We start from the raw sequence: 14,168 nt of genomic DNA, 5'->3' as shown, positions 1-14,168 counted from the left end.
CCCAGCCTGGCTCAGCAGCTGCTGGCGGCACGTTGACCCAGCAGCCGGGGCTGTGTCCCTAGCAGGGGGCACACAGAGTTCGGTTACATCTGATTCGAGCATGAGCCCCACTCACCCAGCCAGCCGTGCAGCGAAGACACTGGGACACCCCCCGCTGCTGCAGAAGTCCAGGTAGGTACGTGCTGGGATGCAATTCCCAGCGGGGGACTTGATGCGTGTGCGCCGGTTGTGATGCAGAGTTCAAGCCGCAGGGTGCAGCTATCGGCCAGAACAGCCAGGCACCACCGCGCGCATGGACGGGAGGCAGAGCTGTTCTGAGGAGGCCTGCCGCACTCTGCTGCTACAGGAGACTTGGGGTCGCCTGTGCTAGCAGGGGACCGGACTCAATGTCCCCTAGGACTTACCAGCTGGTCATGGCTGGAGAGCGTCAAGGTAGCTGTAGGTGGCAAGTGGCCAGATGAAGGCAATCCCGCCACGCCCTTTGCTGACCCATTTGCTGGGGGCAGCTTGTGAAATTTTCCATGCTTTGGCCGTGCTTGGAAAGGCCAATGGGAGCCTTGCCTAATCCCGGCCAATGGCCTTTGCTCGTGAGCACTGCACACGCCCATTAGCGTGGCATGCGTCTACCGTCCTTAAGCTGGCACTGCCCAGCGCCTCTAACGCTCGGATAAGCCTCTTCGAACAAAGCCTCCGAGGCGCCGAAGGCAAGAGCAGGAATTTGTTGCTCAGGGTTATTTAAAAAGCCGGGCAGGGGAGCTCATGAATCTTGCAGATCCTTGCGCAAACCCCGCAGCGGCTTCCTCGATTCCATGACCCACTTCCACGTGGCTGGACTTTACAAAAATGAGACAAGCCATTTACAATGCACACTTCGCTTCTCTACAGAGGAAAAAGGACAGTAAGCTATCTAAACTCCTACCTGCCACAGGGGGCTACAACAATGGTACCCTCAACTCATCTAACAACATTGTCAATCTTTCCAACCACACACTTAGCCCAGCAGAAGAGTCTGTCCTATCTCGGGGACTCTCTTTCTGTCCCACCATCCCCAAGAACACGATACAGTTCTGCGGTGATCTGGAAGCCTACTTTCGTCGTCTCCGACTCAAGGAATATTTTCAACGCACCACTGAACAGTGCACTGACCCACAGGAACCCTCCTACCAACACTACAAGAAGAAGAACTCTGCGTGGACTCCTCCCGACGGTCGAAATGACAGACTGGACCTGTACATAGAGTGCTTCCGCAGACGTGCACAGGCTGAAATTGTGGACAAACAACATCACTTGTCCCATAACCTCAGCCGTACAGAACGCAATGCCATCCACAGCCTCAGAAACAACTCTGACATTATCATCAAAGGGGCTGACAAAGGAGGTGCTGTAGTCATAATGAACAGGTCGGATTATGAACAGGAGGCTGCCAGGCAACTCTCCAAGACCACATTCTACATCTGCTCAAGAAATTCCCAGCTACAGTACGGGAACAAATCTACATGGACACACCCCCAGAATCCCGACCAGGGGTATTCTGCTACCCAAGATCCATAAACCCGGAAACCCTGGACGCCCCATCATCTCAGGCATTGGCACTCTTACAGCAGGATTATCTGGCTATTTGGACTCTCTCCTCAGACCCTACGCTACCAGCACTCCCAGCTGTCTTCGAGACACCACCGACTTCCTGAGAAAACTACAATGCATTGGTGTTCTTCCTGAAAACACCATCCTGGCCACCATGGATGTAGAAGCACTTTACACCAATGTTCCACATGAGGATGGACTACAAGCTGTCAGGAACAGTACCCCTGATGAGGCCACAGCACGCCTGGTGGCTGAGCTTTGTGACTTTGTCCTCACCCACAACCACTTCAGATTTGGGGACAACTTATACCTTCAAGTCAGTGGCACTGCTATGGGTACCCGCATGGCCCCACAGCATGCCAACATTTTTATGGCTGACTTAGAACAACGCTTCCTCAGCTCTCGTCCCCTAGTGCCCCTCCTCTACTTGCGCTACATTGATGACATCTTCATCATATGGACCCACGGAAAGGAGGCCCTTGAAGAATTCCACCTGGACTTCAACAATTTCCACCCCACCATCAACCTCAGCCTGGACCAGTCCACACAAGAGATCCACTTCCTGGACACTACGGTGCAAATAAGTGATGGTCACATAAACACCACCCTATACCGGAAACCTACTGACCGCTATACGTACCTACATGCCTCCAGCTTCCATCCAAGACACATCACACTATCCATTGTCTACAGCCAAGCCCTTAGATACAACCAAATTTGCTCCAACCCCTCAGACAGAGACAAACACCTACAAGATCTTTATCAAGCATTCGTAAAACTACAATACCCACCTGGGGAAGTGAGGAAACAGATTGACAGAGCAAGACGGGTACCCAGAAATCACCTACTACAGGACAGGCCCAACAAGGACAACAACAGAACACCACTGGCCATCACATACAGCCCCCAGCTAAAACCTCTCCAGCGCATTATCCACGATCTACAACCTATCCTGGAAAATGATCCCTCACTCTCACAGACCTTGGGAGGCAGGCCAGTCCTCGCTTACAGACAGCCCCCCAACCTGAAGCAAATACTCACCAGCAACTACACACCACACCACAGAAACACCAACCCAGGAACCAATCCCTGTAGCAAACCTCGTTGCCTACTCTGTCCCCATATCTACTCTGGCGACACCATCAGAGGACCCAACCACATCAGCCACACCATCAAGGGCTCATTCACCTGCACATCCACTAATGTTATATATGCCATCATGTGCCAGCAATGCCCCTCTGCCATGTACATTGGCCAAACTGGACAGTCCCTCCGCAAAAGAATAAATGGACACAAATCGGACATCAGGAATGGTAACACACAAAAGCCAGTAAGTGAACACTTCAATCTCCCTGGTCATTCTATTACAGATTTAAAAGTCACTATCATTGAACAAAAAAACTTCAGAAACAGACTTCAAAGAGAAACAGCAGAACTAAAATTCATTTGCAAATTTAACACCATTAATCTGGGCTTGAATAGGGACTGGGAGTGGCTGGCTCATTACAGAAGCAGCTTTTCCTCTCCTGGAATTGACACCTCCTCATCTATTATTGGGAGTGGACTACATCCACCCTGATTCAATTGGCCCTGTCCACACTGGTTCTCCACTTGCGAAGTAACTCCCTTCTCTCCATGTGTCAGTATATAATGCCTGCATCTGTAACTTTCACTCTATGCATCTGAAGAAGTGAGGTTTTTACCCACGAAAGCTTATGCCCAAATAAATCTGTTAGTCTTTAAGGTGCCACCAGACTCCCTGTTGTTTATGACCCTTTCTAGACACTTGGACGTTGGAACTGGTTTCCACAGCGGCTGAGATGTCCAAGGGTGGTAAGATGGGGGGAGCAGTGCCCAGGAGTCTGTGATTGTCCCTTAACGCTTTTGGAATAGTGCGAGGGGATCTTTAACCCCCTGCCTGGACAGACACCAAATACAGGCAGAATCAGTCTCAGTTTAACATCTCATCTGATGGACAGAGCGCACCCCTGGTACACACTACATCATCAGTGAGGCATACGACCAAGGGCGGATGTCTCATCAGAAGGAGAGAGAGCGTTACTAATGGAACCATCTCTGTCAGACAAACTTTCTCCGCTCCAGCTGTTTTATTACCTTACGAGCTCTCCCTTTATGGCACTATGGGGCTAGATCTGGTGGAAGCCATCAGAGTTAGACTGAAGTCAATCCAGTTATACGGATTTACAGCAGCTCTGAATCTGGCCCTCTAGCCAGAGCCATCTTTTATATTTCTTCAGGTAGAGTTCTCTGTTGATGCCTTACATCACGGGACTGGCAGGCAGGAGAACAGAACCCATGGAGCGCATGTACCCAGCGCACTGGGAATAGAACATCTTTGGCTCGTACTCACCGGCTCCTGGAAATAAAGCTGATAGTCAAACACAGGACGGGCTTTGATCGTCTCCATGACATTCACTTTGGGGTCCGCAGGTCTGTAGGGCGTGTTCAGTCCAGCCACTGCCCTAAGACACCAGCAGCAGGAATCAAAGAGGGAGAAACCAAAAGACCCAGTTTACAACCAGGAGCGATACACTCGGATTTAAACGGCAGACTCCGACTTCGCACACTGGCATTGGGCTGCGCGCACACACAGGGGCATTTACATGGGACAGGAAGTCACCCACGAGCAGGCTTCAAAGAGAAGTGAGATATGGACCTTTTCAGGTGCTCCCTCTGAGCTTCAAGCACATGGAGCGCCTTCACTAGAACTCCACCGTGAAGGGGTCTGGGGGAAGCAGAGCCGTTGTTTCTGTGATGGGAGGGCAGTGAGAGCAGTAAATGGTGAACTGGGGCAGGGGAGATGGATAGCAGAGACCGTCACTCCTATTACACCCCAGGCCCCGGGAGTAACATCATGTGAAGGACCAGGTCCGCAGCAAGCATAATTCACCACAATCATATTGGCCTAAACAGATCATCAATTTACACCATCTAAGAATCTAGCCCCGAGTGCCCAGAGCCTTCTCCCGCGGTGAAGCATCACTTGTCAGTGGGGAAGGGCCCAACGAACGAGGTCACTGAATCCCAGATCCACTCGGTCCATATACTAAGGTTCTAGCCACCGGCACCCCAGTTCTGCAGGCTGGTCTCAGATCCAGCTGAGTAATTCACCGGGAATTGGCTCAGGCTCCAGGACTCTTACCGTGGCAACACGCGTTATGGCCACACTGAGAGGTCAGAGTCTAAGACTAGAGAGGTTGGGGCAGCCTGGCAGGACGATGCGCAGAGAAAACTTACTGGGCTGCTACTCAGGCTGTACTTGTTCAGTAGCTAAACAGAGAAACTCTGTCTCCCGGGCTGGCATCCTGGCAACTTTTCCCAGCACCAGCTTCACCTAGTGAGGCTCTACTCTGAAAAGTGTCCCTACAAATGGTCTTGTGAGAGGTCACGTTTGTTACGCCTCAGTGACTCCATCAAGCACGCTCAGTTTGAGTACAGAGGTTTTCCTCCACTAGCCAGCACTGGGAACTCAAGCTGGGCTCAGAGTCATGCTGGGATCTTTCCTTCTCACATGGGGCCACCAGTTCTAAAGGTCCTGTAGGGAAAATCAGGTGCTTGGTGACACCTGCGCAGCCCCAGTGCTTTCAGGTTATGACTTCAGTAACACCTGAGCAAGGTCACCGATTTGCACAGGCGTAACTGACCGGAACCTTGTTCATGGTGCAATTGACGATGCCCCCAGAGGAATAGAATCCAGCTCGCTTGCTCTCAGCTGTGTTGGCTCTCGAGGGCTAACAAGAGTCAAGAGCAGTAAAAAATCGCCTTTTGCCCCTCAAATGAACAGTTCTGCCTCTGACACTCACAACAGGGAGTAGACCTGGTGAGTCGGCGGAGGCCTCTTTGTCCACGGTCACTTTTCAGAGTAGAACCTCGCTTCTAACAAAGCTCTGAGCAAATAAATATTTTCAAGAGTCAAGTTGGTGATTGTGGTGATAATTTATATGGTGAACAAAAAACCTTCTGGTCACATTAGTGGGAATCGGGAGCATTTCCTCAGCATTCTCTTCCCAAAATCATCTCATTTCAGGACAGATTGGAAAAAACAAAACAAAATCCACGACTAAGTCAGAAAGCTCATTGCGTGGTAGCAACGCCCCCTTTGGAGATTGAATTCTAGGGGAGACATCCGCCGGTGACTTACCTCACTCGCTCTGGGTAAAAGAGGGACATGTTCCACACCACAGCACCGCCCCAGTCATGGCCGATGAACACTGCCTGGGAAATGCCCTAGGGGAGTACGGGAAACAAGGAAGGCGTCATTGCGAGTGTATCAATGGGTTAGTGATTTTGGAGAGCAAATGGGGTTTCCAGGGCAGAAGGAACTCAAGTTACTCTGGCTAGGAACACAGGAGGGTGACCCAGCACTTACCAGTGGGCACGAAGGGGCTTTGGGACAAGGAGACATTTGGAAGCTCTCCACCAGCCAGAGCGAGAGCGGAGTGCGGCTCAGTTTGCCAATGTGGCACCGTCTTTCTCCCCCACCCCTGCTTCCCACACGCATTCCGAGGGCTCTGCGCCAGTCCAGGGGTCTGTCCCCCGGGGAGGGGTGGGCCAGGGACTGCGGAACAGGCCAATGTTCATTGTTCCCCAGCCCTAGGAGGATGGGGAAAGAGACAGCCTGAGGAGGTGCATTTCCACAGCCCAGCCTCTAGGGCGGGGACGGACTAGCTGCAGAAGCCCTGACAGCACGGCTCCAGTTGCGCCGCAAAGCTGCTTCGTCCCCTGGCCCCGCGGCAATCGTTGCTAGCAGAGAGTTCTTTGCTTGCACTTGGCTCCTAATCCAGCAGGCTGGGTAGCCCACCCCGAGTGAAAACCGGTCTACTAGTGACCTCGCAAACCCCTGGGCACGCGATCCAGCGTACCAGTCTGTTATCGCCCAGGACAAATGTCCATTCCCAATGCCCCGCCGGGGGCCGAGCACAGGAACCAAAGCCAACCTCCCGCCAACCTACAAGCGGGCTGTCAAGTGCAATTCAATGAGCTGCTGGCTGGAGTTTTGCTGGGCCTTTTACAGATGAATCAATTGCTCTCCTGCCTCCCGCTGGCTGGGAAGTTTAAGGCCAAAGGCTGGATTCAAAGGGGACATGGAACGTGGTGTCAGCTGGAGGCTGGGATGCTCTCACTCCCTTAGCCCTCCGGACGCTGCTGTACCAGTGTGCAATGGAGCCTCTATTGATGGAACTTGCAAAGGAGCTGGGAGGAGGGGTTTCTTCCAGTAGCGCAGGGGCTGCTTTAACTCAAGCCTTCTTCCGCCTCCTGCTCGTTGCGTTCCTTGGGTCTCTCGGCACGTGGCTTACAGGGATTAGCCTCCCTTACATTTACATCAGGCGGCCACGGTTGAAGCGGAGAGGTAAGCAGCAGGGTCAGTTATATGTAGGCGAGTGGGTACAACTCCAAGGCAGGGCAAGAAAATGTGCAGCAGCCAAACTGATCAATTTAAGCAGGGCAAACCCTTAGCGTAACCACACTCGGACTCATTTAAACTGCTCTTAAGCTTAGTTCAGTCAGGCCTGGTCTATACACAGCGTTTCACAGTCTAACTAGAGGTGTGAATTTAAACCAGTTTAGTTAAAGCAGTTCACAAGGGCACAGGGGCACTCTTACTGGGGCCTGAGAGGGGCTTATTACAGGTTAGCCTGAACAGATCCCGAACAGACTTAGGACAGGGCACTGGAATAAGTTGGGATATTATGGGTTCTAGTCCCAGCGCTGCTACTGGTCTGGGCAACTCGCTTCATAGAATATCAGGGTTGGAAGGGATCTCAGGAGGTATCTAGTCCAACCCCCTGCTCAAAGCAGGACCAATCCCCAACTAAATCATCCTGCCCTGTGCCTCAGTTTCCCCCTCTGTATAATGGGGACAGCGATATTTGCCTTTCTTTGAAGAGCTGCAGGTGGACAGTGCTACCGGAGAGCTAAGCACTGCTGTTAGCCACCACCTCTTAAAACAATGGCTTCGCAGTGAGGGCTCAGCTGCTGTCACTTGTCATGGGCGGCATGGCCTTGCCAGGCAGAAGGTCAGAGGGAAAGGGGACCTGGCTCCCAGGAGATGCCACTAAACCAACTGCAAAACAGCAGCAAGACAGAGAGAAGAGGAAAGCAATTTGTTCCAGTTTCCATTGGCCAGGCCCTGCGTTACCTTGAAAGGACCACTGCCAGCTTTGAAGCAGTGTCTGTTTCAACAAGATACAGCTCAATCCATGACGTTCCCTGTTTAGATGTTATTTATTTGTGTGTCCTGATAGAGGCTGGGCCCGGCCAGAATCTCTCTCCTCCTTTGCACGTCCAGCCGTGCTGCAGTACCGAGATTCTTCAGATGGCACAGAACCCCCCTGGGGAGCTGAGCCCCCTTGCGGGGACAGGGTGGCACGTCTGGATTTCACAAATATGACTACTTTGCATTTCACTGGCGCTCTCACAGCACTTACAAATGCAAGCACCATTATCCCCAGATAGGAAACTGAGGCAGCGGGGGGGGGGGGGAAGTGACTCACCCAAGGTCACAGTCAATCAGTGGCAGAGGTGGGAAGAGATCCAGGTGCATTAGCCATTGGACAACACTGCCTCCTATTTCAAAGGGGACTGGATACCGAAATGAACTCAGGCCACTGTTCTGCCCACCTCATCTCTGCTAGTCTAAGGTACTGGCATGGCCCCGACTTCCATCGTACCCGAGCGCCTCACGATGTTCTATGTGTTTATCCTCACAACCCCCCTGTGAGGCAGGGCAGAGCCATTAGTACCGAGGGGAAACTGAGGCATGGAGGGACTAAGGCCCAGCGGCATTTAGGTGCTTCACTCCTACTGAAATCAATGGGAGTTGAGCCCAGATGCTCATAGGTATTTAGGCACCGAAAAGACTTGCCCAAGGTCACACGCAGAGCCGGGACTTGATCCCAGGTCTCCCAAGTCTGTGCCTTAACCATCCATCTTCCTGTCTGCTGGGGCCCAGGGACTGGTGTGACATGAACTGGTGGGACTCAGTCTAGTTCCCCGGAGAACAGACACACCAAAAATCACCAGCAGAAGTGGCACTTTACTAGCAGTCTCAGCTCTGGGTGGGTCGCGGACACAGACTTCCCCTCCCACCTCTAAGGGGGGACCCTCGCGTCAGGGGTGCAGGGAAGCTGCTGTTCTGTGTCTACTCAAGACCCTCAGCGTGGCCCCCTTTAATCAGCGCCAGTGCTGGGTTAACCCCTCCAGCCAGGGAGGGCCACAGAGCGATCCGGCTACGGCTGGGCCCTGCCAGAGCCTCATCAGCACCGTGCGTTCCAACAGGCCCACCCTGAGCAGGTTTTGATTTAAAACTAGGCTCCTTTGCTAAGCACTTTTTCCCCAAGCTGTGCAACTGCTCAGGCGCCAGCTGCTGCTGCAGCAGTAAAGAAAGATCAAGGGCTTGTCAAAAGGTTTTACGACCTGCAGCGGCCGCCGGGCCGGGAGGGTTTAATGAAAATGTATCGGGTTGGGGCAGCAGAAAGAAAAAAACGCAAATCAATGGGGAAACTGCGGGGGCCTTCCAGGCAAATGATCCTTAACATTCCCTGCCCAGAGGGGAGTAGCTACCCAGAGCTATTGAGCAGAGCTGCTCCCTATGGAACCGCTGGCTCACGGCAGCGGCCCGTGCGCCGCAAGGGGGATTGAACGGTGCTTAAACAGAGCAGCCGTTTCAGACCCAGAAGAGCCATTGCCGATTGACGCCCAGTCCCCATCTCACAGGGCAGGAGCCAGAGGGAAGGGGCCAGGGGAGCAGATTTCCAGTCCCTTCTGCGGGTTCTAGCCCCTCCCAGGCATGCTCACTGCATCGGGTTAGGTACATCCAGCAGAGATACAGCCACTCCGGCCGGGCCACGCTGGAGCCAGGCAGGGAAGGGCAGGAGGCTCGGGGAACCCGCTGGGTGCACAGCGCGGGCAGCGAGGACTGGAATAGAGGGGACTATACGCCTAGTGCTAGGTCGTCGCCCCTCCTGGCACAACACTGGATCCACCTCTGGCGCAGAAATGGTACGTCCCGTTTGCCAGCACATGGCCCCAGTGCCACGAGGGGTACTTGACAGAGGGGTTACGCTGGCCAGCCACTGCACCTCCCCTTCCCCGCTGGAGCCCCCAAACACTCACATGGCTGCCAGCCCCGGGCCACTCAAGCACCCCCAGCCCCAGAGTGCCGGGCGGCGCAGCCCGAGCACCAGGCCCAGCCGCCCTGAGTCCTGGGCCACAGGCCTGCCCTAGTCCCAGCCCAGCCCAAACCACAGAGGAAGAGCGAGAAGCAGAAGGGGTCTCTGGGCGGAGCGTGAGTGGAGCCATGCCCGGCTGTTTGGGGAGGCCGAGCCTCCCCTGGCCTGTGATACCTGCTGCCCATGGGGGTGGCCCAAGACTGGACCCAATAGGGGTATGTGGACTAAGGGCCAGGGCTAGGATGGGGTAGAGCTAGGGCTGGGGGCATTGACCGAGCTGGGGCTGGGGAGCCTGGACCTGGAAAATGCCACAGATCAGGATTGATCGTTGCCCTTCTTTGCACCTTTTCCAATTCTAATAGATCTTTTTTGAGTCACATTTACCTAAAGCGTCAGGGTCCTTCTTGATTCATTCAGCAAACTCCGCCCCCCCCCCAACCTGACAGGTGTGTAAAACATGGGCTAGAACTGCAGAATCCATCCACATACGTGCTTGCATTCATGAATGGGATATTAAACAATTTGGTTTAATGCTTCTCCCAAGGGCAATGCAACCTGATAGCCAGCCTCACTCCTAGGACCAGCCACATCTTCCCACAGCTCTGCCCCCGTGTCAGATTTATGTCTGATGAGAACACTGGGCTCGTCAATATCGGACTTAAATCCAACCAGCCTACAATGCACACAGAGCTGCAGAGAGATTTATTCCACCTCGTCACAACAATCTGATTGTTCCCCATCCAGCCAAAGGGATTGGCCAGCTCTGAAGTCTAGGTAGCAGTCACCGAGAAACAGCCCAATAGACTGTCTGGCACCTCCTCGCGGGGAGTCTGGGAAATCAGGAGCAGATATTGATGCGCCCGGACCTGCACTTTGAAAAGCCCACGAATATCGGTTCTGCTCTCGCTGCATCTTCGTGAGCAGATGACTAAGAGCAAGCCCGTGGCTTACTTCCGCTGCCTGTTTTCGCCAAAGCAGGTTCCCCACTGATATATGGTTGGATCTGCGGGAAGATGGGGGTGGAAGGGTGTAATGGAGGAGAAGAGGATGGTCAAGTGCAAAGGCACTTGCCTGGAACTCAGGAGATGTAGAGTCGGTTCCTGGCTTTAGCCAGAGCTCTCCCCACTCCCATACTATCTCCCAACAGAGTCCTGCACTTAGGACGGAAGAATCCCATGCACCGCTACAGGCTGGGGACCGACTGGCTAAGTGGCAGTTCTGCACAAAAAGACCTGTGGATTACAGTGGACAAGAAGCTGGATATGAATCAGCAGTGTGCTCTTGTTGCCAAGAAGACTAACGGCATATTGGGCTGCATTAGTAGGAGCATTGCCAGCAGATCAAGGGACGTGATTAGTCCCCTCTATTCGGCACTGGTGAGGCCACATCTGAAGTATTGCATCCAGTTTTGGTCCCCCCCACTACAGAAAGGATGTGGACAAATTGGAGAGAGTCCAGCGAAGGGCAACGAAAATGATTAGGGGGCTGAGGCACATGACTTACGAGGAGAGGCTGAGGGAACTGGGGATATTTAGTTTGCAGAAGAGAAGAGTGAGGCGGGATTTGATAGCAGCCTTCAACTATCTGGTGGGGGATTCCAAAGAGGATGGAGCTCAGCTGTTCTCAGTGGTGGCAGATGACAGAATAAGGAGCAATGGTCTCAAGTTGCAGTGGGGGAGGTCTAGGTTAGATATTAGGAAACACTTTCAGTAGGAGGGTGGTGAAGCACTGGAATGGGTTACCTAGGGAGATGGTGGAATCTCCAGCCTTGGAGGTTTTTAAGGCCCTGCTTGACAAAGCCCTGGCTGGGATGATTTAATTGGGATTGGTCCTGCTTTGAGCAGGGGGTTGCACTAGATGACCTCCTGAGGTCTCTTCCAACCCTAATATTCTAGGATTCTATGAACACTGCTGTGAGGCAGGGAAGTGCTACTAACCCCACTCTACAGAGACTAAATGACTGGCCTAAGGTTCCTTGGCAAAGCAAGGAACTGTACGCAGACCTCCTGAGTCCCAGGCCAGCACCCTAACTGCTGGGCCATATTTCGTCCCCTATCAACCCATCACTTTCACGAGCAGTCAATTCCATCGGTTGTCTGAAGGGGTCCTGTCCCAGGTAGGAGTCCAAAGTGAAACCTGGCATTTGCAAAAAATGCATCAACACAGCTGTCTGATGCCAAGTTAGCACATCTGCCAAGACTCAGCTAGAGAAAGGGCTCCATTTGTGACTCACCCGGAGGAGCCTGCAAGAATCACAGCTTGAATCTTGGCTGGAGTAGCACGGAACGGACCCACACACAGTCACAGCCTATCTGGCCACCAGGTTACTCCTGGGGGAATTCTGTGCCACTGTGCACGTGCAGAATTCATCTCCCCGGGCAGATTTTTTTCTCTGCAGAAAATACATTCTGGCAGAGAGGCGCTGCAATTATGCCTTTCACCCACCAGGGGATGCTGTGTCATCAGAACAGAGGGCAGTCGGCTCACCGGCCGTACCAGCCCAGCAGCCAATAGGGGGAGGAGAGGCTGCATTCCCCACAGCATCCTGACCATGGGGCCAGGTGAGGAGGCACAGGATATGGAGGGGGACAGACAGAGCAAGGCACATGGGGCTGCTGGGGGATGACAGACTTGGCTTCAGAATGGCTAGTGGGGGGGCAGACTGGGGCAGGGGCTGAATGGGAGAGGAGGGTGCAGGGACACATAGGGACAGGAGAAGAGGTGGCTGAGTGAGGGGGTGCAGGGACATATGGGGATGGGGGAAGTGGGGTGCAGGAACACATGGGGACAGGGGCAGATGTGCCTGACTGAATGGGAGAGGCTAGGGGTCAGCCAGGGTGTGCATGGGGGAGGCTCCCCAACTCTAACAATCCCCCAGCCCCAAAAAGTTCCATACTTCTCCCACCCACACCCAACAACCTCCAGGTTCACTCCCAGGCCCCTTCCCAGCAATTACGTTCCTCTCCCTCAGATCCTCCATTACCCCTGACTCCCCCAAGCCTTTGCACTGCTTCTGAGGGGTGCGGGAAATACTTTTCTGCATTGTAGTTTAAATAAATTATTACTCAAAGCTCTCTATTAATATGCCTAGTAAGGAATGTATTTGTCAAAAAACAGTTCCCAGATCTTTTTTGTTGTCTATATTATTACACACATACTTCCCAACAAGTGTTTTGAAATAAATGACCAATATAATTGAAACTGGCGTGATTATAATGTGTTATTTGGGGTAATAAAATATGAAGAATTTTGCAAAATTTTTAATTTTTTGGCACCGAATTCCCCCAGGAGTAACCAGGTGCACTGGGGAGAGTGCAGATTACTGGTGAACTGCAACAGTAATCCTGCAACACCAAGCCACCAGCGCGCATCACCTAGCTCCCACATGCAACCCTACCATAACAAAGCAACAGCATGTGCAGCCCAGTGCTCACATACAACCCTACCACAAACTGCGAGCGAGCCCAAGAACCCGTCTGGGTACACACAGCGAAGAGAAACATCCCAGTTACAGCCCCCAGCTCTATGGGGCTAGAAGAGAGTAGAGCAAGATGCGCTTTTAACAATTAGCAATACCTTGCTCAAGTCAAATGAGTTGAATCAGGGAGAGTTCTAGTCTGTAACGAACCTTGGATTCTCGCCAGCATTAGAATAATGAAGTGGACATGAACAATGGTCTTGGACTGAGACCAAGCTCCTCTGAAATCGGCTTGGCAGTGGATGGGGTTGTGAAATTAACAGCTGAGCAGTTATAACAGGAGACACGTGGACCGCGGTGTGAAAAGGCCATCCTAAAAACCCACTAACCATTCCCAGCCTTTGAACGGACGAGCGCCCAATGGAAGAGGCTGGGGCATCTCTCACTGCAGTCCCCTGGGAACACTCTATAGCCTGCTAAGAGACCCTGAATTGAACTGGACAGGCTTGATTCTCCAGGGCCCAGCTCCATGCACAGTCCTGTACATGCCCGGCCAAAGCAGGAGTAGAACTACGTACAGGTGCCAATGACAATGCAACCTGCAACGCGGTGAAGGTTCATGGCTCAGCAATCCTAGCTCCGCTGCACTCCACAGCCCATGGGCACACAATCAGCAGCCGGAAATATCTGCCACTCCAAATATGAAGAGCGTTCCATCATTTGGGGACTCCTCCATCTCTTCCTGGAGTCAGCTTGTCACGGGGAACTAGCTGTCCCCAAACTCCATACCATACTCAATACAATCCCTTCTGTAAAGCGCCAGATGGAATGATGTTGATCGGTCCAAGCCCAGGGCAGCTACCCACCAAGAGAAGACCACCCCACGCTGAGAACACATCAACCCCACGGACAGCGGCAGGGCCTGCCACAATGGGCTTATCAAGGCTAGGACGGGGAAGCTGGCTCCTTGTGAC

The 14,168-nt window shown here is 53.0% G+C and overlaps 1 protein-coding gene across 1 annotated transcript in view; it reads right to left on the bottom strand.

The window, feature by feature from the left end:
- The window catches only part of LOC113407873 (bifunctional epoxide hydrolase 2-like), a gene marked incomplete at its 3' end in the record, with an annotated part of 15,123 nt that extends 9,269 nt beyond the window's left edge, over positions 1-5,854 (bottom strand). Inside the window, exons 1-2 of the mRNA XM_026658585.2 lie at positions 5,747-5,854; positions 3,956-4,067 (exon numbers count right to left, since the gene is read on the bottom strand). Coding sequence (XP_026514370.2) covers positions 3,956-4,067; positions 5,747-5,775 — 141 coding nt within the window. The remainder of the gene's footprint in view (positions 1-3,955; positions 4,068-5,746) is intronic.
- Between the last annotated feature and the right edge of the window lie 8,314 nt (positions 5,855-14,168).

The sequence above is a fragment of the Terrapene carolina genome, unplaced genomic scaffold (genome assembly GCF_002925995.2).
Source record: "Terrapene carolina triunguis isolate 2854851 unplaced genomic scaffold, T_m_triunguis-2.0 Scaffold463, whole genome shotgun sequence".
In the NCBI taxonomy this organism is placed as follows: domain Eukaryota; kingdom Metazoa; phylum Chordata; order Testudines; family Emydidae; genus Terrapene; species Terrapene triunguis.
The sequence above is the reverse complement of the archived record's forward strand: the minus strand, read 5'-3'. Positions and strand labels throughout refer to the sequence as shown.